Below are 22,516 nucleotides of genomic sequence, written 5' to 3'. Positions count from 1 at the left end.
TAAATAAGGATAGGCCCAAATTTTGTTCACATGACTGTGGGGGTGCTGAGACAGCTGGAATTTTGAGGACCGGTCATAAGTCCCTTCGTTCAGTGCCATCGTAACTTCGAATGGTTGCTGAACGAATGGATGTTAAGTGAGGATTACCTGTACAGAAATTCAGAAAATTCGTTTTTTTAAAAAATCTTTGTAATAACCTAAATTACTACATTAGCTGTCCTCTAGTATCTAAGAACTGAAGCAAAGTGCCATCGTTTTTTGTGTTACATCTTAGCCAAATAGCAGACTTCCCTATCTTTTTACCTCCTGAGGCCCCCTGTTAGGACCGTCAAGGTGCAGAAGAATTATACGATCCTTTGCTCCCACCATCAGCCAGGCCCTCTTTTCATCCAGAAGGAGTGACTGGAATGCAAGATCATTTTCTGAGTTCAACAGCAGGCGGGAGCTGTTTGATCTCAGCAGGTCTGGAAGGTAGAGCATAGACAAAGCAATGACGATTGTATCTTTGTAGACTTTGTAGTTACTGAAAAGGGATAGGTATTTATCTAACTTTTCTTTATATCTGAAAACCACCAAAGAGATTAATTTTAAAAATATCAAAATGTGGATCAATGAGTCTGCTTAGATTTTTTTTACCACATGGACTGCTTAAGCAAAGGAAAGCAAACTGTTTTGCTGCAATTGTACAGCCATTTGTCCCATATATTCCCACAGAATTGCAAGTCTCATTCAGTCTGCAATCCTATGTATTCTTGGAAGTGATGAACTCAGCTTCCTGCCCAACAGAAGCCAGTCTCCCCAAGTCCAAGGAATTCCTGTGTCTCAACGTTGCCAAATTATTTCCAAGTGGACATTTTGAGAGGACATAGAAATCTCAGCATTTTAAAGAGGGGAACCAACATATTCTCCTTTGTATGCTTTGGACCGCCCTAAAATGAGATACTGTCTTCATGAAGTTTGAAGGACGAGCTTTTAATTAGGTTTTTTCAAGGTTCATCTCTTAAGAATAAGATATTATTCTTAATAAGATATATCTTAATAAGATACATAAGAGAGCCAGTTTGGTCTAGTGGTTAAGGCTCCTGGCTAGAAACCAGGAGACTGAGAGTTCTAGTCCTGCCTTAGGTGTGAAAGCCGGCTGGGTGACCTTGGGCCAGCCACTCTCTCTCAGCCCAATTCACCTCACAGGGTTGTTGTTGTGGGGAAAATAGGAGGAAGAAGGAGTATTTGGTATGTTCCCAGCCTTGAGTTATTTATAAAAATAATAAAGGCGGGATAGAAAAGAAAGAAAGAAAGAAAGAAAGTCAATTCAGCTCTTTTTGCTCAGCTCCTCAATCTTGACCAAGCTGATTGAGCAGAATCCAATATTTATAAAATGCACACTCTGCAGTTCTACCAGGGCATCTCATCATAGTTCTCATACTAAAGAGGGGGCTGCTTTTTCCTCCTCTTCACAGACAGAAAGCTTGTTTCTTAATGGCAAGGTAACACTAACAGTCATATTAGAGCGTAAACAAAGTCAAAACTGTAGTTAGATTTCAGACATGTACTAAGATAGTGACTTCTGAATGGCCGGTTCTCCTGCTCACCCGTCCACCCACCCTGCTCCCCATTTTTCTATCAATAATCCAATACTGGTCAAGGTCACTGAAAATGTTCTGTTTGATCAGGGGACATAGCAATTCAGGGGTAAAAGAGGAAACCAATCCATGCTTTGCTACCTGCCTCCCTCTCTAGTCCATGTTTCTGCAGGACATTCCCTGCCATCATCTTTCTGGAGAGGGGAGCAACTGGGCATCCTTTAAAAAAAAAAAGCCCTTGGCTGCATCTGCTTTTTTTATTTCTAAAAAGAGTATGGAGCCTACCAGGGGCTCAAAGGCATTATTCAAAAATAGAGATGTAGTCTCGACAGCATGCCATTGTTGGAGAACAACAATAGAGGGTTCTGTGAATACACTGGCATTGAGTGTGAAAGATTCCTGAAGTTTCTGTCATACTCTGAAGGGACGAGACTGGCCTTGTTTCATCAGAGAGGTATCTGTGCAGGAAAGCTGATTTTAAAAATAATCTGTGTGGGTGCGTAGAGGATAGGACAAGAACAGTAAATAGGAGCCATGAGCCGTTAGAGTGCGATGTTGCAAACTCCATAGGGAATTGCTAGTGGAAGTGGATGTCTTTGTGGGAATCAACTTACTCACTTAATGCTATTATTGTAGACGTAGGAATCCAGCAACTTTGCAGGTTCATATATATCATCCTAAATGAGATGCTGTCTTCATTAAGTTTGAAGGAAGTGCTTTTAATTAGGATTTTTCAAGGTTTTCCTAAGTTGTGATTTGTTTAATAGTATGTACTGTGCAGAATAACTGCTAGGATATTGAATGAACTCAGCCACAAACATGCACCAGGATAGAAGCAAAAAAAGGTATCTAATCATGTCTGGATTATGCTTTCTTCTTTCTGCTTTTTTCTCCCACTGGCTGGCTTCACATGTTATGCCAAAACATAATGCATTTGTTCATCTTTGGCTTAAAATGTGTGAACTGAGCCATTATGATTGTAAAGCCATTAGGGTTCCTGGTGCATTATTAGGAGAACCCAGCCATTACTGCTTATTCATGAAGCTATGGTTAAAGAAGATACGGCTCATTGCGTTGTGTGAACTCAGCTATTGTTTTCATTTCATGGGGGTGGAGGTGGGAACTCATGACACAGAAATCATGCGACGTAAGACACTCAAACCTTCATCAACTCAAACCTTTTCAGATGTGCTGGACTGCAACTTCTCATACTCATTCTCATGCTGTCTGGGAACAATAGATTATAATTCAGCATAGCCAGACAGCGCCAAGGGGAATATGTCAGCAATAGCAACTTTATTTCATAGAAGTATTAGTTTTTGTGTTGATAGCTACTTGGTTGTTTCATGGACTATGTTAATTGCATGTGGGTGGAGCAAGGAGGCCATGGGGTAATTAGAGCAAAAGAAAGCATGTCATTTTCTTTGAGCCCATTTTTTCAGTACAGGTAGTCCTCGCTTAATGGCCATTTGTTTAGTGACTGTTCAAAGTTACAACGGTGCTGAAAAAAGTGACTTATGACAAGTCCTCACACTTATGACCGTCGCAGCATCCCCACAGCCACGTGATCATGATTTCGGTGCTTGGCAACCATTGCACATTTATGACAGTTGCAGCATCACATGGTCACATGATTGCCATTTGTGACCTTCCCAGCAGGCTTCTGACAAGCAAAGTTCATGGGGAAGCCATCAGGAGGTCACTAGTTGTAGTCATGTGATGTCTCACTTAACAACTGTGGGTGATTCGCTTAACGACCACAACCAGAACTGCTGGAACTGCTGTTGCTAAGTGGGGTGGTCACATGATGTTTCACTTACCACTTTGCTTAGTGATGGGGTTGTCAGTCCCAATTAGGGTCATTAGGTGAGGATCACCTGTAGTGAATTTCTAAGCCTTTTACTCTCTGTCTTCTCTCTTCAATCTTAAAACCACCAAACTTAATTTTAAATTACTTAAGGAAAGTTTACCAAATTTGGGCTACAATAATCCAAACAACCATTAGAGGTCTGCAAAGAGTTAGAGATTCTCTGTCCTGCTATTTCCTGGCTTGTCTGGATCTTCTGACTCTCTACGTAGGGAGCAGCTGAGGATGTGACTAGGGGATGCACAAATGCCCTGAAGAGGCCGCATGCTGGCCCTGGGCTGCTGCTAGGCACCCCTCATTATTTTGTACCAATGTAGATCAAAAATCCTGGAAGCAAACCTTTGAACTGGATCAGATCCTTTCCAAGGCCACAGAGCTGGACCACGAAACAAGAAACCAAATGGGGAAACATTTCACAGCCTGTTTGTCGGGCAGTGTGTGCTTTCTGACCCCACCTCTGCCGTTGTTTAGGAGAGGGAAAGAGCGTCTCCTCCCTGGCCAGCCTGCTGCTGGATGAGAATCCCTGCATGTGTGTGCGACAGCCCTGGTGGTCTCCCTGACTGTCACTCGGGAAGGGATTGTTTCACTGCCCTGGTGCGCTATTGTTCTTGGCCTTCTTCTCTCAAACACATCTTTCCTTGGGTTGTCTCATTTCCTCTTGGCGGGCCCATCTGTTTCTTTCCCTCTCCCCTTCCCATTCTACTCCAGGGCAGAGGGCATCTCTGCAGGCTTTCATAATGTAAACCCCGTCATCCTTTTCACCCTTGAACTTGGTTTGATATCTCTGAGTCACACCTCCTGCCATTGTCCGGGTTCCCCCCGTGGTTCTGCTAAGGCTGGGAATTTCCTTTAGTGAAGAGGAGGCATCTTTAGCATGACCTGACAGGCCCCAGGGCACACTGTGAACTGGGAGGAGGGGGCTCCAGAGTTGCTCCTCAGCTTCTTGCTTTTCAAAGAAAACCAGATCTATCGGTTTCCTTTGGGTGGGGGGGCATAATCATTCTTAGCAAGCATCTTAAGGCAAATATTCTGCAAAGGCTTAGTGCAATTGCCTGCAACAATAACTGGAGTCCTATGTTGAATTCCAGGTTGCCATCTTCCTCCCCAGTCTAGAACATGGTGCAATCCTCCACTTTAAGCTCTCCAATAATGGTTTGTGTCACGGTCAGCCTCGCTCCGAATAAGTCACGGACTCACTTAATAGGGATTAAGGATTTCCGGTTTATTGGAACGGAATGCTTGACAGAACGAAAAACGGGAATGGAGGCGTGGTGGCATGGTGTCCTGTTTATACCCCCTTGCTGGACCCCGTGCTCCTCCACCCTCCATTGTCCCCATTCCCCTGACCAGATGGGGGATTTAGATGTTGATGGGATTTGTGATGGTTGTTTGGGCGTTTTCCCGGCTGCCGTCTTTGTCCTATTGGTGCAGGTGTGTCCTCCGGGGCACAAGGCGTGAGTCCTTCTGTGTCATCGATGCTTATCTGAATTACCTTGTGATGTCCTTCTAGTAAGCTGTAGATCAGTTCATGGGTGTGGTTGCTTGGGTGATTAGTTGAGCATTGATTTGATTGTATCCTTCCTCTCTTTCCTGATGATCATGATCCATGTTGTGAGGCTCTTGTGTGCCTTGCAACGGGGTCATGACAGTTTGCTTCCAGTTGCTGAGTCCTCTATCTGTTACTATACGGTCCCTAGTATTATACAGAGGACTGCAGTTCAGGAGCATCCATGCTGCACCCAATTAATTGTTCACTTTGAAAAATCAACTATCATTATCTTGAATTTCTCAATTTTTTAATCAAGCCTGACATTATAACAATCAGCTGTACCCTGGCAAAGTTGTGTAACTTGGATTTCTGTTAAGGTAGGAGCTGGGCTTGCATGTGCATCTGTGTGTCAGAAAAAGAGCTGCATATATGAATTCAGGTAGTCCTTGTTTAGCAACCACAATTGGGACTGGCAACTCGGTTGTTAAGCAAAATGGTTGCTAAATGAAACTGCAACTGTGCTTATGATCTTTGGCTTTCTTTTGCTGTATAGACCTGTAAGGTCATAAACATGAGGAATGGTTGTAAAGTTACTTTTTAATCTCCGTCGTAATTGTGAATGGTTGCTAAGTGAGGCAGTCGCTAAGTGAGGACTTTTAGGAAGGAACTTAAGATTTTCTCCCAAGGAACATAACATTACTATTGGAGGGTGGGGAGTGAGCCAAAGTCCAGATCTTTTGAAAGTACCTGGACTGTGACAAAATTGATAATTATGATGTCTATGTTATACTAGAATGGCCCACAGGGTTTGCTATTCAACTGAGGTTAGAATGCTGGAAAAAAGAGAATTCCCTTTCTGTGAAGATGACTTGAACACAGATCTTCAAATTCCTGAAAATTTCAATTTCAGTAGAGGTCACAGAATGAAGACTTGGGAGATTAGCAAATACCAGAAAGAGAGAAGGTGCAGTATGCGGGGGTAGGGTGGAGGGGAGAAGGGAAGCAATCTCCATTGAATTTATTGTGTTTTGCAGTGTAATTAGACCACAATCCTTAGAACTCACCTGAGGGAATAATATAAAAAGTCCTACCTTGGTATGAGAGGCGGAGGCGGGGGACCCACTCCTTCCAGGAACAGGTGTTCTCAATTGTTAGCAGAACATGCCAAGCCACCAGGGCTAGCTTGGTGGTGAAGCGGTAGCACATGCCAAAAGTCAAGCTGACCATTCCCTCTGTAGCCAAAAACACATAAGCCAGTCGGAAAGTCTCATTCACAGAGGCATCGTCTACTCAAAGGAAGGACATATCTGCTAAGGATCTGCTAAGTGCCTGCAAGGGAAATAGAAAAAAATCCTTACGAAAGACATATCCAGAAGGAGAACGTGCAATTGGTGCAGATGTGTACTGTTCCAGTTTCTGGTCATTCTTACTTCCACATTACTGGGCTTGCTGGCTTCTGAGATAGAATTGTGTTGGCAGCTGGCAAATATCACAGCTATTTTGAGCCTGTATTTCATACCTTCTTCATTAAATCAAAATCTGGTCTTCTGATGGAGATGATCTCTATATATTTCTTCTCCCTCTATAGGCCATTTCCCTTCCTGAGTCCTTGCTCAACCTTGAAAAACTGATGATCTAGCAATACAGAATTTCCTACTAGAATTCAAAAACAAATATATGTTTGATTATGACCATGGCATAACCCCTGTGTTCTTACTTCTACTTAACCCAGCTGGATTCACAGGGAGCTTCTCTGTACAAATCTAGTCCCATAACTATCAGTGGCAAAATTCTTTGACATCCGTATAAGGAGTAGGACATTTCATGGGGAGATCCTGCCTCTCATTCTGCTCATGTAATTGCCCCCTCTCTTCCCTATTCCTGTTCTGAGATAATGGATTTTAAAGCTGGAACTGAGTGATTGCTATTTTAGTTTGCTAACCTTTAAAGGGTTACCTATGTTTTATAAACAAAATGGTTGCCCAAGAAGAAAGGGTGAGATTTGTTTTGAAATTTGTCTCTTGGGTTTGTGCTGGAGATGACTTCTGAGTGAAAATTGATTCTGGCTCCCAGGCTGCAAGAAAAGAAGTTTGGATCTAAACACAAAAGGAGACAGGAAACAGGAAGAAGAGGGTGCTTCTGATCTTTTGCTTTACTGAATGACGTTATGATCAGTTCATCATTTAATCTAAACACAACTGTGAGATTGTGTTTGAGTGCAAGCTGTTAGGACAGGGGAAGATAGTTGATGAAATATGTCAGTTAGGTTTTCATGTTGTTTGTCTTTTGCAGCAGTTTTCTCCAGGAGCCAAGAAGGAGTGGAATAGTATTGCTATTTCAGTACCACCAAACTTGGAATGATTTTCAGTGCTTAGATGATATTCATAAACAAAAAGGGAAGTAAATTCTTAGAAAGCTATCTATTTTTATGGAGGAGAAAAATCAAGCACTGACTGAAAAATAGGACATCATAATCAAAAGGTTAGGTGATTTTAAAAACAAACAGGGAATCGGTAAAAAAATACTACCAATTATCCTGTCAGTTTGCATTCATTAATTCATTCATTTCATCTCTAACATCTTTGCTCATAGAACTGAAAACACTAGAAGATATTCCTGAATTTAGGAATTTATGGGTATAATACAAAAACCAGTTATTCTGATTTAAAACATATTACAATGATATGCAGTACCTGACTATGGCATTATAATAGCATTCTGTAATAGTAGCTTTGCCATAAAAGTGGCAAACTTATTTTAGGATATGCTGAAATTAAGCATTTATTGGTGTTTGTTTTTTAAAAAAATTGGGTCCTCTGGCAAGCTCAGGTAGATCCTATATAAAAGAATTGTGGGAGGCAACAGCATTACTCCAGTATTTTCCACAGCACAGCAAATGCATAAAGTGTGCAAATAAATAAAATCTGCAGGGTTGCCCTAAGTTCTTTTACAAAATTCATCTTCAAGTAAAAAAACTAGATTTCCCTTCAGATCTGAAATGGCTTAAGTCTAAGTAAGACACGGCCTATGTTCACATGACACACTGAACCGTAAACTAACCATTACTGTTTTAAATTAGTATGCTGTATGAACCAGCCAATGTAGCTTATGGATCAGTGTGTAGTGTAATCCCAGAAAATGGGGTTTTATTGAGTAAGCTGTACTTCATATGAATGCAATTAACTCTGGAACTGGGTGAAAACATTTTACTTATGAATTGCATACATCTTATGAATGCAATTAATTCTGGAACTGGGTGAAAACATTTTACTTTTTTCAAAAGAGCAGATATGGGAGGGGTCAGGATGTGGACCACAGTGATGTGGGAGAGGACTTAGTACTTTTTCTCCCATGCTGTGACTTTCCAGACACCTTTGTTAGTTTAGTCTACAATTTTACTAGCTTTCTGAGTATCATTGTCTTAGTTTAGAAGGGGGGAATGGTTATGGTGGAGATATGCCAGATTTTACTTAAATGCTACAAGCAAGTGCTTTTCCACTGTAATGGCACTGTATGTGATTATACACATTTCAGGGAGCTTAACATTTCATGTTCTAGCTATACAACCAGATGAATATAAGAGAATTCTCATTGCAGATCCCTTCCTTTACATATCTGCTTCTTCAGATATTTTATAGCACTAAGGTTTCATTCTCCCTTTCTCTATCCACACTTTTCTATATTGCTTGCTCAAGACCTGCATGTAAGACAAACTAATTTTTTTTCACTTGTGTGTTCTTAGTAAAAAGGCACAGAAGAATCATTTCAAAAAATTGTTACTGATAATACATTATTCAGTATCACAATTTATTTATTTAATTTTTATCCTGCCTTTATTATTTTTATAAATAACTCAAGGCAGCAAACAGACCTAATACTCCTTCTTCCTCTGTTTCCCCACAACAACAACCCTGTGAGGTGAGTTGGGCTGAGAGAGAGTGACTGGCCCAAGGTCACCCAGCCGGCTTTCATGCCCAAGGTGGGACTAGAACTCACAGACTCCTGGTTTCTAGCCCAGCACCTTAACCACTAGACCAAACTGGCTCTATAATCCAATATCAATATTAATTATATTAAAATATAATATAATATTATTATATTATATATTATATTATTGGATATTAAAATATAATCCCATATCACATTAAAAAAAACCTGAGCCTGTCAATAGATGGCATATATACCTCATAGATGGTGGGATGTCAATAGTATATTGTCTTCCAAGATAGGCTTGAATCCTAGCTTTCATAAAGTAATGTGAACATGCTTGAGATAAAAACTAGATTGACCTAATCTTGATCTCAACACTTACTGCAGCTGTCCAGATCTATGAGTAGGGTTTCTAGATCTGGAATGCAAAAATCTGGACAATCACTAGACTGAAGCAAGGGGGTATAGAAAACTATTTCTCTTAAGTAATCATCCAGATTTTTGGAACCCTAGCTATTAATATTTAATGAGTATTTGTTGAACTTGTTCAGATGATTTGTGCTGATGACTTTATTTGAAAGGTGAAACTGACTGGAAATGGGGCTTTGAATTGTATTTCTGTGGGTGTTTTTCCTCTCTGTGTGTATGTATGAACTTGAAATCAATACATGATGTATTTCCCCAAACTTGAAGATTTCCTTGTTGCTCTTGGTCTTATTTATTTATTTATCAAATTTGTCACTGCCCATCTCCTCCCACCAGAGGGACTCTGGGCAGTTTACAACAATAATCAATAAAACAATAAATATACAATAAAATTACAATATATAAAAATACAATATATAAAAATACAGTTACAAGTAAACAATAATTATAGATAAAAATAGAATCCAAATGACAGATAATAATTCAGTCCTTGTATGCGACGAGCACTCTAGGGCACTAGCCATCCCCAAACATGATGACTCTCCTCCCCACCCCAAGCCAGGTGGCAGAGCCAGGTCTTCAAATTCCTCCAGAAGGCCAGGAGCAATGGGGCTAACCTCACTTCTGGGGGCAAGATGTTCCAGAGGGTGGGAGCTACTGCAGAGAAGGCCCACCTCCTTGACCCCACCAGATGGAATTCTCTTATCGATGGGGTCTACAACATGCCCTTGCTGCATGATCGGGTGGGACGAGTTGATGTAATGGGAAAGAGGCGGTCCCTCAGCTAGCCTGGCCCTGCCATGTAGGGGTTTCAAGGTGATAACCAACATCTTGAATTGGACCCGGAAGCAAACCGGCACCCAGTGCAGCTTGCGCAGCAGTGGTGTTACATGCGCCCTTCTAGGGGCACCAAAGATAGCCCATGCGGCTGCATTCTGGACCAGCTGTAGTTTCTGGATACTCTTCAAGGGTAGCCCCATGTAGAGCACATTGCAATAGTCTATATGGGAGATAACAAGGGCATAAGTGACCGTTTGAAGGGCTTCCCGATCCAGGAAAGGGCATAACTGGTGCACAACACGAAGTTGCGCAAAGGCCCTCCTGGCCATGGCTGGCACCTGCTCTTTGAGCAGGAGCCATGAGTCCAGGAAGACCCCAGATTATACACTGGGTAATGCAACCCCATCCAGAACCAAAAATGACAAAGTCCCGGATATGGAAGAGCCATTAACCCACAGCCACTCCACCTTACCAGGCTTCAGTTGAAGCCTGTTGTTCCCCATCCAGACTCCTACAGCCCCCAGGCACCAAGATAGGGCGGTCACAGCATCACTTACCTTACCCGGGATGGAGAAATACAATTGAGTATCATCAGCATATTGATGATACCTCATCCCATGGTGACAGATGATCTCACCCAGCGGTTTCATGTAGATATTAAAAAGGAGCAGAGAGAGAACTGAACCCTGCAGCACCTCACAAAGGAGGGGTCGAGGGTCGGATCTCTCACTCCCTATCACCACTGATTGGGACCGGCCTTGGAGGAAGGAGGTGAACCAGTGCAACACTACGCCGCCCACCCCCAACTCCCTGAGCCGCCCCAAAAGGATACCATGGTTGATGGTATCGAAAGCTGCTGAGAGATCAAGAAGAGCAAGGATGAATTTACCGCCACACCTCCTCCCCTGCCCTGATATCTCGGCTGGTGCCATACCATAAACCCGGCTGGGCACATTTCCGAAAGGGCACCCCCCCTTTGGGGCCCAGGCAGGTCTTGGTGATACACTCCAGGTCTGCCCCCTCCTCAGCAATCAAATTGCTTATGAATGGGGCTTTGTTGACTGACCTGGCATTAAGCAGCAGCAGTCGGAGACCAGGGCCCCTATGAATCTGCTGACCAGGGCCTGGGTCTGAGCACAGAGGGCCAGAACACGCCACTGGTAACAAACACCAGGGGCGTCTTCCCCAAAGATGGCCTGCCCTCTGGCTCCCACCATAGCATCCCCTGCCCATCACCCCCTCAATGATGTAACCCGCCCTACGGCTCCAAATCCATTTGCCCCCGATCCTGGACCTCCAGAGTCCCTAGTTTGAAATAGGGGTCCCTCCATCCACTCATACATCCTCACACATACACAATTACCCACAAGGCAATGGCAGTTCCCCCGGCACACCAGCTCACGCTCTCGGTGCCGTCAGGACCTAACCATCACCAACCCACTCACTATGCCCCCTGCTCGGCCTCTCTCAGTAGTCGGCAGGGTGCATCACATTCACTCCCTCTTACCTGCTGTCTCTCACTCAGGAGGTGAGTGCCCTCCCACATGTTCACACACTCCCAGACTCCCCCCTTGTCTCTCACTCCCAGGAGGGAGTCCCTCATTCACACTGGAGGAGCCCCAACAGCTCTCCACCATCTCTAGGCAGGTTGGGAGGGGATGACCGAGTTCTCAATTTCCGGCCCACTGCTCCTCGCCACCAAGGCCTGTCACACATATGCAAGTTTAATTGAAACATAGTTTATTTAATGAAATCAATTATCTGGTTTATGGTGACACATTAAACAAAGTTCACAGGCTGGCTTCACACAACATATGGCTTACTTATGGTTCAGTATGTTTTGAGAACACAGCAACCCTCTTCCTTATTCACTGAAAATTGAACTGAAGTATATGGGGCATATGGTTGGCTGCCAGTCAGTTATTGAAAAACTGAAAGATTGATTGGGCTCATACATCATACCAGTCCTAAGTTGTTTAAGCAGGGTATTAATTTTAACTGGCTGAGCTCACACAACTTATTGAGCCAGAGGCAATAGTTTATAAACCACAATAGCTGGGTTCACCCTTTTTGTTAAGTCCAAGTTATATTGTAGCAAGTTACTCTGCCTTGACAAGCCACTTCACTTCCTGAAGGCGTCAAGGCATGGCCAATTCAACTTGATTGGCTATCACACTTTGACAAAATTCTTTTGTTGATCAGAGTAGTGATAACTTAACCCCAGCCCAATGGCCTTTTGTTTTCTGTCTTTGGCTCAGTAACTCAGACTCCCTTATGGCAGCCTTTCTCATGCTGGCTGGCTATTTGGAGAGTTCTAGTTCCCACCCACTTGGAAAGGTTCCAGGTTGAGAATATCACTTTATGTTTCCCTACAGAACTGCCGAAGCACACCTTCCATAACAAAAGAAGACTTTGTTCTTTCTAGTTTTCTTTCTTGAAATGCTGATCTGACTGGCATTTTCATAGCTACACCAATAAGACAGAGATATAAATACTCATAGCAGATGGGCTTCATTTTGCTTTTCATTTTGGGCAAGCTCAATAGCCCACAGATTCTCATAATTTTGCCCCCAGGTTTGGGATCCCAGCACTATTCATATGTGATGCTAACCCAAACATCAAGAAGATGTCATCCAGCACCAAGTAAATTCTGCCCACCTGACCTTTCAAAGGTCCTATCAGAAAGTACAACATGAGGGGGCATGGAGTAGATGTTCTTAGTGGCTGCTCCCCTCCTCTGGAACAGCTTACACCCTGAGGCAGCAATGGCCCCACTCTTATGACCTTCTGGAAAATAGTTAAAACCTAGTTTTTTGGGGAATGCCTTTTGTGATTAAACAGCTAGAGGAAGAACTGTGCCATTAGTGTTGGTCAATGATTGCAGTTTTTATCGTGTTTTTTGACTTTATACACTGCCTAGAGCCTGTATGTATTCATATTCAAACCACATTGTTTGGCTTACTACAGTAGATATACTCATGGCTAAGTGAAAGATCTTGTGTTTCTAAAAAATAGTCAGGATGCTATTGGTGTTATCCACCCATTAATACAGGGTCTCATTGGCTCTAGTGGAGTTTTGCATGTGCTCCACATACCTGATTGTTTCCTAAATGTTTGCAAGCTTGTGGATGGGTGGGAGTAGTACCATGAGCTGGAATTCAAGCCTGACGTGAGTGACTCCAGGCTGTAGTTCAGGAAACAGCCGGTAGAAATAACAAAGGGCAATGTGTGTGTTTGTATCTATCATCTATCTGCCTGTTATCTCTCACAAACACACAATCTTACATATATACCCTTTGTACACACACACACACACACAAAACCTCCAGAAAGATTATGTATTGGCTTTTCTGGCCAATAGACAGTCAGAAAAAGAGCTTTTTGATATTAGCATTATTTTTTCAAAAACTATTCAATAAGGTATGATCATAAATAAAATAAACATATTAACACCATATATCTCTATCAGATCTAGACAGGGCACATAAAAGAAAATACAAGGTGAATCAACACAGATGATCCACCAACTATTCCTTGAGGAAGTTTTCAGAGGGATAAGGTGGCTTTTCAGAAATGCAAGTAAGGAAATCTATAGATTGACAAACCTGGAAAAGTTGCCAACATCAAACTTTTCAAATAACAGAATGTTACTCCCCCACAGTGAGCAGCAAAGGACTTAATGATGGCCTGGTTGATGTTGTTTTTTCAGTAGGGATTAACTTACTGGGGCCGGGCTTGCTCTCAAGAGAAGAAACTGGTGGCTCTGTTGTGCTCCTTTGCATTGAGTAAGGGAATATGCTGTTTTTGCAAAAGGTTCAACCAATTTCTTCCAAGAGCGCATCAGCTGATATTCTCTCTGTTTCAGAATTGTCAGCATTGTTCATCATTCACCGGGTTCCTGTTTAGCCACCAAATCCACTGATTTCTTATCACTGCTCTTAAAATGCTGGAAACTACAGCTGAGTCTTTCATGTTAGTAGCCTGACAGCAAACCACCACTGGTCAAAATCAAACCCTGCAGTAGGAAGATATGTCCGGTAAGAGTTGCATAAGTGAGTTACTATGTAGTGTATCAGTGAGTGAGTGAGATGAAAAAGAGCTTAGACAAAAAGTTTGGTCTAGTGGTGAAGGCAACGGGCTAGAAACCAGGAGGCTGTGAGTTCTAGTCCCGCCTTAGGCATGAAAGCCGGCTGGGTGACCTTGGGCCAGTCCCTCTCCCTCAGCCCAACTCACCTCACAGGGTTGTTGTTGTGGGGAAAATAGGAGGAGGAAGGAGTATTTGGTATGTTAGCCTCCTTAAGTTATTTATTTAAAAAATAATAGAGGCGGGATAGAAAATACATACATACATACATACATACATACAAAACTGAAGAACTTACACTCATCTGAGTGGCAGCTGTCCTATCTCTACTTGCTTGGGAATTTCTGCTTCTCAGCCACCCAGAACAGTTGTCTTTGGACTATATAGATCCCTGCAGATCCATTTCAACATTTGCATGAGATTCCAAACTGTAAATTAGCCAGTCCCATTTTAGCCTAGCCTTCCATGCATCTGCACCCCAATCTTCCTTATGTTGTGCAAACCCAGTGTTTGAATAAACCATGGTAATAACAACAATTATAATAGGCAAGTGTGTAGTGTGATCACAGTCATATTATGTCCCATTACTTTATTGGATCAATCTGAAGGGAATTGACAAAAGAACAGTTGTTTTCATATACCTTCCCTCTTAAAGCGATGCTCTGGAAGAAGCAACAGTCTTTCCTGCTGAGTCATGTAACAACATGACAAAGGGCTGAGGTAACAGTTCTCCCTTGACCCAGCCCCCACATAGTTAAAGGAGGATAATGCAGCCTTCACTTTCAGGATGTACCACCCGCCTCCTCCCTTTTTTTCCAACTGGGATGCTGGAAATGAAAGGAAATTGGTCCCTTCTTTCTGTAGGCCACTTTCCTTGACTCATTCACTTCCTCTGAAGCTGACTGCTTTTCCTAGTGTGCCAGGGCCTTGTAGGAACCATCTTCATCTCATTAATTTTATGGGTGAAGGCAGGAGCAGGTATGCTTGTGGCAATTACTCGATGGCTGGCCCAACATTTGCTGTTGAAAGGTGGCATGTATAATGGACCAGTTTATTAAGGGTTAACTGATAATCATCAGTCAATACTTGGATATAAGTAGCCCACTTTCCTGAAACGGCTGTATGCTAATTGATGTTGTTAACATTTAATTAACTACAATCCAATGCCATACTAGGAAGTAGCTGTAATGATGTCTAAGGAAATCTCACCATACCCAAGTAAAATTACTGTTATTATTAAGAAAGAGAACCTATTTTTATGAAGCAACAGTTCTATGATGGAAGAGAATGCTGGGTTTTGAAGCAAGTGGGCTGGAAGGGAAGCTGCAGTACAAGCCGGATCATAACAGCCTTTTTGACTGGCATCTCTCCATGCCATAACATTACATCCTGCTCTTCCAAATTTAGTCCATAGTTGTTCAAAGAATGGCAGCTCTAGCCTGCCAAAATGGCAACAGCCATAGAGTCTCTCCAATTATATTAAGAGCAGTGTCCCGATGGTGGATTAGAAACCCTCACTGCTGGAGCATCTTGGGAATGACACAACACAAGAGGCAAAACTGGCTTCACATAGGATTAGATGAGTTTTCCTAAAGACATTGTAGCCTTGACAGCTCCCTTTGGTAATAAAGTGCTTGCAGTCTTGCCTAAAAAGGCAGTGGCATATATATTGTTCTTTTCAGGACTGACTCAGCTGAAAATAGCACTAAGAGAGTTCAGTTATTAATACATGTATCAATAACCCCATAGGGAAAGTATAAAAGGCAAAAATGTGTGTCTAAAGATTGAATAGCACATCAAAAGCAACATAATCCTTGAAAGGTCTACATTCTTCTGCACTTTTACATAGGGATGCCATCATGTGGGATGAAACTGACACCTATCACCTGTCTAACACATGGCTTGACATTTAGTCAAACAATTCAAATTCCTGATGGCATCTGATGCATCCAACTGCTGTTTGCATTGTCCCTTTTGCAGTGCAGTTTTAGATGCATCTACTCCAAAGCAAGTGGCATTGAATTAAGTGGATCTTGCTCTGAGGAGCCTGGGACACTCTCACACAGCCACTGATGTCATCAATCTGGCCCTTTGTGGCAGTTTCATGCAGCTACATAAGTGTCGTCTTTGCTACTCCCTGGACCTGGGGAGAATGAGGAAGGGGAAGAATACGAAGGCCAGCTGACTTGTCAATGGTAGAACAGAAAAATGGGCAGTCTTGCCAATGCATCCCACAACCCTTGCTGATTGTGCCAGAGGACTGAAAAAACCTAAAGAAATGAGAGATGGCAAAGTGTGATGGGTACTTGGCTTCCAGAGGTGGAGGAGAAATTTCAGGAGCTGGGGGGACAGCACAAACTGCCTGCCCCTCAGCTGCAGAGGAAATGCTGCAGAAAAAGTCTTCTCAGCAGTTCCTCTGGAGTTAAAACTGAGTCAGTAGTAAAATGGCTCACTTGCCCAAGCCGCAGGGCATCACGGGAAGAGAAGGAGTGGTGCCAGGCTCTGGCTGATGTTGATTTGGTGGGAGGAAGATGTGTGGGGGTCAGATTTGAAGTATTAGAGTTGAAACAAAGGACCAACGAAAACCTAACCAAAGGTTTCTGCTTTGCTGGGACTTGGAAAGGTTGCATTTCCAACCATCTTTTACCATCTGTCACCAACTCCTTTTATGGCAGTAGGCAGAAAATACTACTTTCCCCCAAAAGTTGAAGGATAGAGGGATTCCTTTCGCTTCCTGCATTGTCGACTCTGGTTAAATGAGTTTTGCTGGCTTTTCAGCAGAGGTGAATTCAGGATTAGAGTGCACATTAAACATAGCACGTTTCAAATATCACAGAGTGTAGCTTTTTTATTTTAAGGAAGTGGGCCTGTGATAGAAGCCAAAAATTCATCTAGAAAAGTGTAAGTTGGTCAAGATTGGAAGAATACAAGCTTTGCAAATCAGGGGCACTGTGTGTGGTCATATAAGGAAGGTGGGTCTGCTTCCAACAAGCATTATCTGCTCATCACTGTCACGGGTGATCTATTCATCGAAAGGGCAGGCAACAGAGAGCACAGGATTTGGATGCAGCAGCTTTTCACCTCTGGGTCATCTGCTCAAAGCTGGATCAGGTCAACACATGATGGTGTCTGCTGGCTGCACAATGGCCTTTGTGGAAAAAGTGGGTGATCTCAGCTGCATGCCTAGGGGACCCAGGTCACCAGCCACCCTCTCCCCCATTTGGGTATGGAGGCTGAGGTGGTCCAGAGGTCACGTCTGCTGTGACAAAAGAAGCTTAGAGGGAAAAAGTGGAGCAGGTGGTGGAAGAGGGGAAAGCCCCTTGCGGTACATTTGTTTTAGGAATTCTGCCATTGACTTTGTTAATCCTGAGTGGAGAGGGTGCCAGTGCCCTCCAAAGGCATTTTGGAAGGCTGATGAAAAAAAAAACAAATATTAGGTAACATCTGGGGAGATGACTGGTGTGTTTGAGCCAAGTGGCCAATTTGCAGAGGCACTACCATTTCTCTTTCAACCCCAGTTCTGAGCCCACTCATTCCAGGGTTGGAAACATGAAAGCTGGACTTTATTTTCTTTTAATCAGAAAGCTCTGCCCTCCCCTTATCAGCCCTCTCCCTTTCTTCCTGCTGGGCGAGTAATTGGCATAGCAGAAGTGGATGTGGGAGGGCTTGTCAAGGTCCAGGGAAAGCATTTTAATGAGCACCAGAGGGAGGAAGGGAGGGTATCTTTCTGTTATCTGTTTCTTGTCAAACATTTTCAGCTGGAACTGCTCTAAAATGATGGCCTGGGTTTGGAGGTGGCCTTTCTGGGCCAGTCTGCTCTCCTCTGTGCTCTTAGAATCAGTGTCCTATTAACTGGGCCCAGGCTTCTTCTGTCCCGCCTTTGCCCTCCCCAGAGAGGCATTATTCCTCAGTGCCCTTCTTGGCTATCTCTGAAAGATCTCATAATCTGTGGCCAAAGTTTTGAGTTACATTTGGGGACAAGGTCATCAGACCTGCCTCCCGTGAAGCCAGCAGGAAGGAAGCTGGGTGAAGTCAGATGTTATGAAAGCCCCCTGGGTAGACCCTTGTTCAGATCAAGGAGAAACCTAGCTTGAGTCTCGCCATTGTGCAAGACTCTTTCACAGCCTCCTGCTGTTCAAGAGGCATTTTCTCAGTTGTTTGGGCCAGAGCTTATTGGTGGTGCAAGAGCTGAATCCCCGTTGCTTGCCCTTGACTCAGGAGTCCCCGTGGTCTTAAGGCCAGAAAAAGGTAAAAACACCTTCATGCAAAATGTGATGTGGGGTTGTGTGGATGCTCCTTCTCCTCCTTATGTATTTACTAGAAAGCCAGGGGCTCTGCTAGGAGCGAAAGAGCTGTTTTCATGGGTAGTCTCATATTGCATGTCTTTTTCCTTCTCAGTGAATACCTGTATTTGGTTCACATATCACTGAAAGCCACAGTGGCTATGTTTGCACAACAGGTCAAATAAATTGCGAGTGGGTAACAAACGACAGTGACTATATTCACACAACATGCTAAGCCAAAAGAAATCACGTTACATCTTAACATCGTGGCCAGATACACACCAGAAACTAAGGTGTAGCTTACTTGGTTATTTGGTTTCAGTGTAGCCACTGCAGTTTGTCAATTATAGTTAACTAACTATGAGAAGACATGCTGTGGTTTGTGATCCATAGTCTGTGGCTCAGCATCAGTTGTGACTTTTGCAACAAAACATGATTAAAACTATGGGTTCTCATGATCCGTGAAGCCAGTTTGTGGAAAAATCAATGCAAGAAAAGGCCCTGAGCAATATATGGCTCTTTATATTTGATATTAGTGAATCAGACACCTTTGTTGAGAAGGAAATAATGGAGAGAGATAGAAAAGGACATTATGCCTTGGGCTTTGAGTGTGGTGTGAATTCAGACTACTGAAAATGATTTATTCAACAAATTGTAACTAAGGAAATATGCTTGACTTGATGCATGAACCCTTTTCAAGAGAAAGGACAAAGCCCAAAATGGATTTGAGACTTGCCAACATGGAAGCTAAATTCTTCTATCAGTCTCCAACGCTTACAAAGCCTGAAATGCCAGCTGAAATTCTGTTTATTTGCTTGACTTCTAAGGGAAATACTATGAAAAGGAAGAAGAATATTTCAGGTGACTATAGAACTAGGTCAGGGAAGCTGCTCTACTGAAGCTCCCATTGAGCTTCGCTGCTTATTTTCTGAAACATCTCGCCCTATACAGAGCACCTCACCTCTGTTGTTCATTGAATAGCCTTTTTTTTTTGAGTAAGAGAAGCATCCTTTATTCTCTTTAATAACAAAAAGGAAAAGAAATTCAGGAACAATTATATAAAGGACAAACTTAAGGTAGAAATTAATTTATCCAGGGAAGTCTCCAGTAAACATAAGGCCCTGTTCATGCAACACCTTCACTTATAACTGTAACCTGAGTTTTGTTAACTAATTCAATTTTCTAAGTGTGTACAGCCAGCAAACACACTGGCTGCATTCTCACAACAGAGTGACCACAAGCTAACCAGCTTCATCTTAAGCCACAGCATCATGTGAACACAGCCAGCATACTCAGGAGAAAACAGGTATCAGTTTGTGCTGCTCATGTGAATTGCTGTCTGCAATCTTCTTTGCCATTCCTCCATTTCTACCCCGGAACGTCCACTGAGATTTATTATAGTATAGATGTGCCTGACCCCTTGGAATTTCTCTCCCTCCCCTCCCACCCCACTCTCTCCAATTACACAAATTTGGAAGAGTCACAGACTTCTACCCTCAAAGGGTCCTCCTTATAATCCCTAGGGGTCTGTATTTAGAAGAGAGACAGCAGAAACAATCCAGGTGCCAAATTTATCAATACATTCTCCTTTCTTCTGTAAACCATCTCCAAGAAGATGTCATCAGAAACACGGGGGAGAGAAAAGCAGGTGCTTGGGGGAAAACATTAGGAATGGATTCTGCTGTGTGTTTAACACTTGAATTGTGGTTAGGATAACTGAACAGGTATTACCTTTTGATCAGTGAAACATTTCCCATTTGGTAGTTAGAGCCTTGTGTAGAATTAATGATGTGTAGTCTCTGGCCACAGGATACCCCCCAGAAGGCCAGGCTTCCATGACTACTTGGCAAACCAGAGAAGCTGCATAGAAAAACTTCCGTTCAGAGAAGGGCAAGAATTACAGACTATTCTGCCTTTCTGGGCAACTTGAGTTCCTCTGCAGCAATGGTCACTGTGTAGTCAGTGGGAAAAGACTTCACCCAGAGAACACAAGGAGACTAGGCTTGCTTTCAGACTTAGCCCTTTCTCTATCAGCTGTGAGTAAATCAGATGGAGCTCTACTTAATATAACACCTGAGTATCAGTACCTCTTGTCCAACTTCATTCTATGATGCTGACTCAGAACTACATCCCAAAGTCAATGAAAAACAGTCACTTTTCAGATCCTACAGCTTCAGGATTTGGGGTGAGCCTGAAAAAACAGATGCTGCTACTGAAAGGGACCCAATCATTTAAGTTAATACACTTCTTAAATCAGCAGCACCTCTTCTTTAGGCTTGCACAGGAACCTGAAAAAGGTCTGACTGCTGTAAGGAATAGCAGACATTCACTACCCCAACTCAAAAGGGAAATCAAGATATTTCTCTTTACATCCCCAGTTCTCCAGCTAAAGCATCCAGGACCAAATTTTCTAACCTCCTGTTATCAGGGAGTGCTATCCAATTTAAGGGGAATTCTTTATGTGGGGGATATTTCTATGTCTCTCCTACATCCCGAAAGTCCTGCATTTCTCATGGGTTTCTGTTTAACTTAAGCTCAACTGTATAATCTTGAGCAGATTCCGGGATTTGTGCTAACAGGGTGATGAGAAAGGTCAGTCCTAATGGAAAGCTTAGAGAGTCATTATGGCAAGGCAAAGTTTGAGAATCCCAGTCTTCTGTGTGCTGGTTTTTTACCTTTGCTGAACTATAGCTTTTTTAAAAACACACTTTACTACATCTGGATTATTAATGACTCTGAAGGGTTAATACAATAAACTAATAAATTCTGAAGGGGTAACATAATAAATTGTTGCTGGAACATGTGGCTGCCTAATTTACATAATACCCCTGGTGCTGATTTGATTGGTTTTGTGCATGGAGCAATTGGAAAGCTGGGTTATAGCTTCATTCAGATGTTGCATGAATCCAGCCAGTTGTGGCTTACTCAACAAAGTATAGCTATGCTTTCATGCAATGTGTGAACCCAGCCATTTAGTGAAACCATAGATGTCCCTATTTTCTGTATTCAAGAGAATTACAAGCTCAGGGCCTGATATGACAGACTATGACAGTGATAATTGCATTGGTATCACAACCACCTCATTACATGATTGAACAGGTTTGTTTTGCTGTTTAAATCTTTGCAGCAATACACTTAATTCAAGAAAAACGTGGTAAATGCTGATAAAATAAGACACAAACTTATTTTTGGATGTCAGGAAGAGCAGTCTGTAGCCTATGGAATAACTGAAGCATTTAAAAAAAATTATACATCCTGCCAAAATCGCTTTAATTATTGATGAAACTGGGATTGGTACAACCAGCAGGATTCCTGAGCCTCTTTATAGACAGTCTTAACCTCATCATTAAAAGCAGGGCTCTAAAGAAAGGCATTAGTGGAGACAGCAATAAAAATAGACTTAGCCAGAAGTTTCCCATTGTATCATATGACAAACCAATCAGAGAGTAATTGTAATCTTGGCTTCTTCTTTTATTAGAATGTCTTGGAAGAAATGGGCTGCAGAGGGAGGTGGGTATAGCGTTTTTTACTCTTGTATTTTCTTCTAAATGAAAATCACTGTAGTTACTTAAACTAAAAATAGTCTTTTGTTTCACAAGAACTCTGGGAGATAGTTTACACCTGCTTCTATCCACCTTGACAATCTCCGAATGTACAGATGGTATCACAGAAGGTGTGAGTTGGGAGTGGATCTCATAGGTCATCTAGTCCAACCCCCAGTCAGTGTACTAATCTTCCCTCACAGGGCCATCTAATCCCTGTTGGAAAACCTCTAATAAAGGGGAGTCCACCATGGTTCTAAGCAGATTGTTTCCACTGCTTAACAATAGAAAAGTCTCCCTAATATTCAGTCAGAATCTGATTTTTTAAAATTCAATCTGATAGAGTTTTTTGTTTTGAAACAGAGAACAGGTTTGCTCCCTCATACAAGTGAAACAATCCTTTTAGGTATTTGTAGACTCCTACCATAGCTCTGCTTTGTCTTCTCTTTTGCAAGTAAAACATGTCCCTTTAACTATTCTGCATAGGACTTAGTTTTCAGATCTCTTATCTCTATGGTAATTGCTCTCTGAACCT

General features: G+C 42.5%; 1 protein-coding gene across 1 annotated transcript in view; it reads right to left on the bottom strand.

Annotated features, from left to right (window-relative positions):
• The window catches only part of LOC134489319 (semaphorin-3D-like), a 33,205-nt gene extending 26,975 nt beyond the window's left edge, over positions 1-6,230 (bottom strand). Inside the window, exons 1-2 of the mRNA XM_063291938.1 lie at positions 6,028-6,230; positions 304-464 (exon numbers count right to left, since the gene is read on the bottom strand). Coding sequence (XP_063148008.1) covers positions 304-464; positions 6,028-6,163 — 297 coding nt within the window. The 5' untranslated portion in view covers positions 6,164-6,230. The remainder of the gene's footprint in view (positions 1-303; positions 465-6,027) is intronic.
• Between the last annotated feature and the right edge of the window lie 16,286 nt (positions 6,231-22,516).

The sequence above is a fragment of the Candoia aspera genome, chromosome 2, assembly GCF_035149785.1.
Source record: "Candoia aspera isolate rCanAsp1 chromosome 2, rCanAsp1.hap2, whole genome shotgun sequence".
NCBI classification, from domain to species: Eukaryota; Metazoa; Chordata; class Lepidosauria; order Squamata; family Boidae; genus Candoia; species Candoia aspera.
Note: the sequence above shows the minus strand (reverse complement) of the source record. Positions and strands in the feature narration are given on the sequence as shown.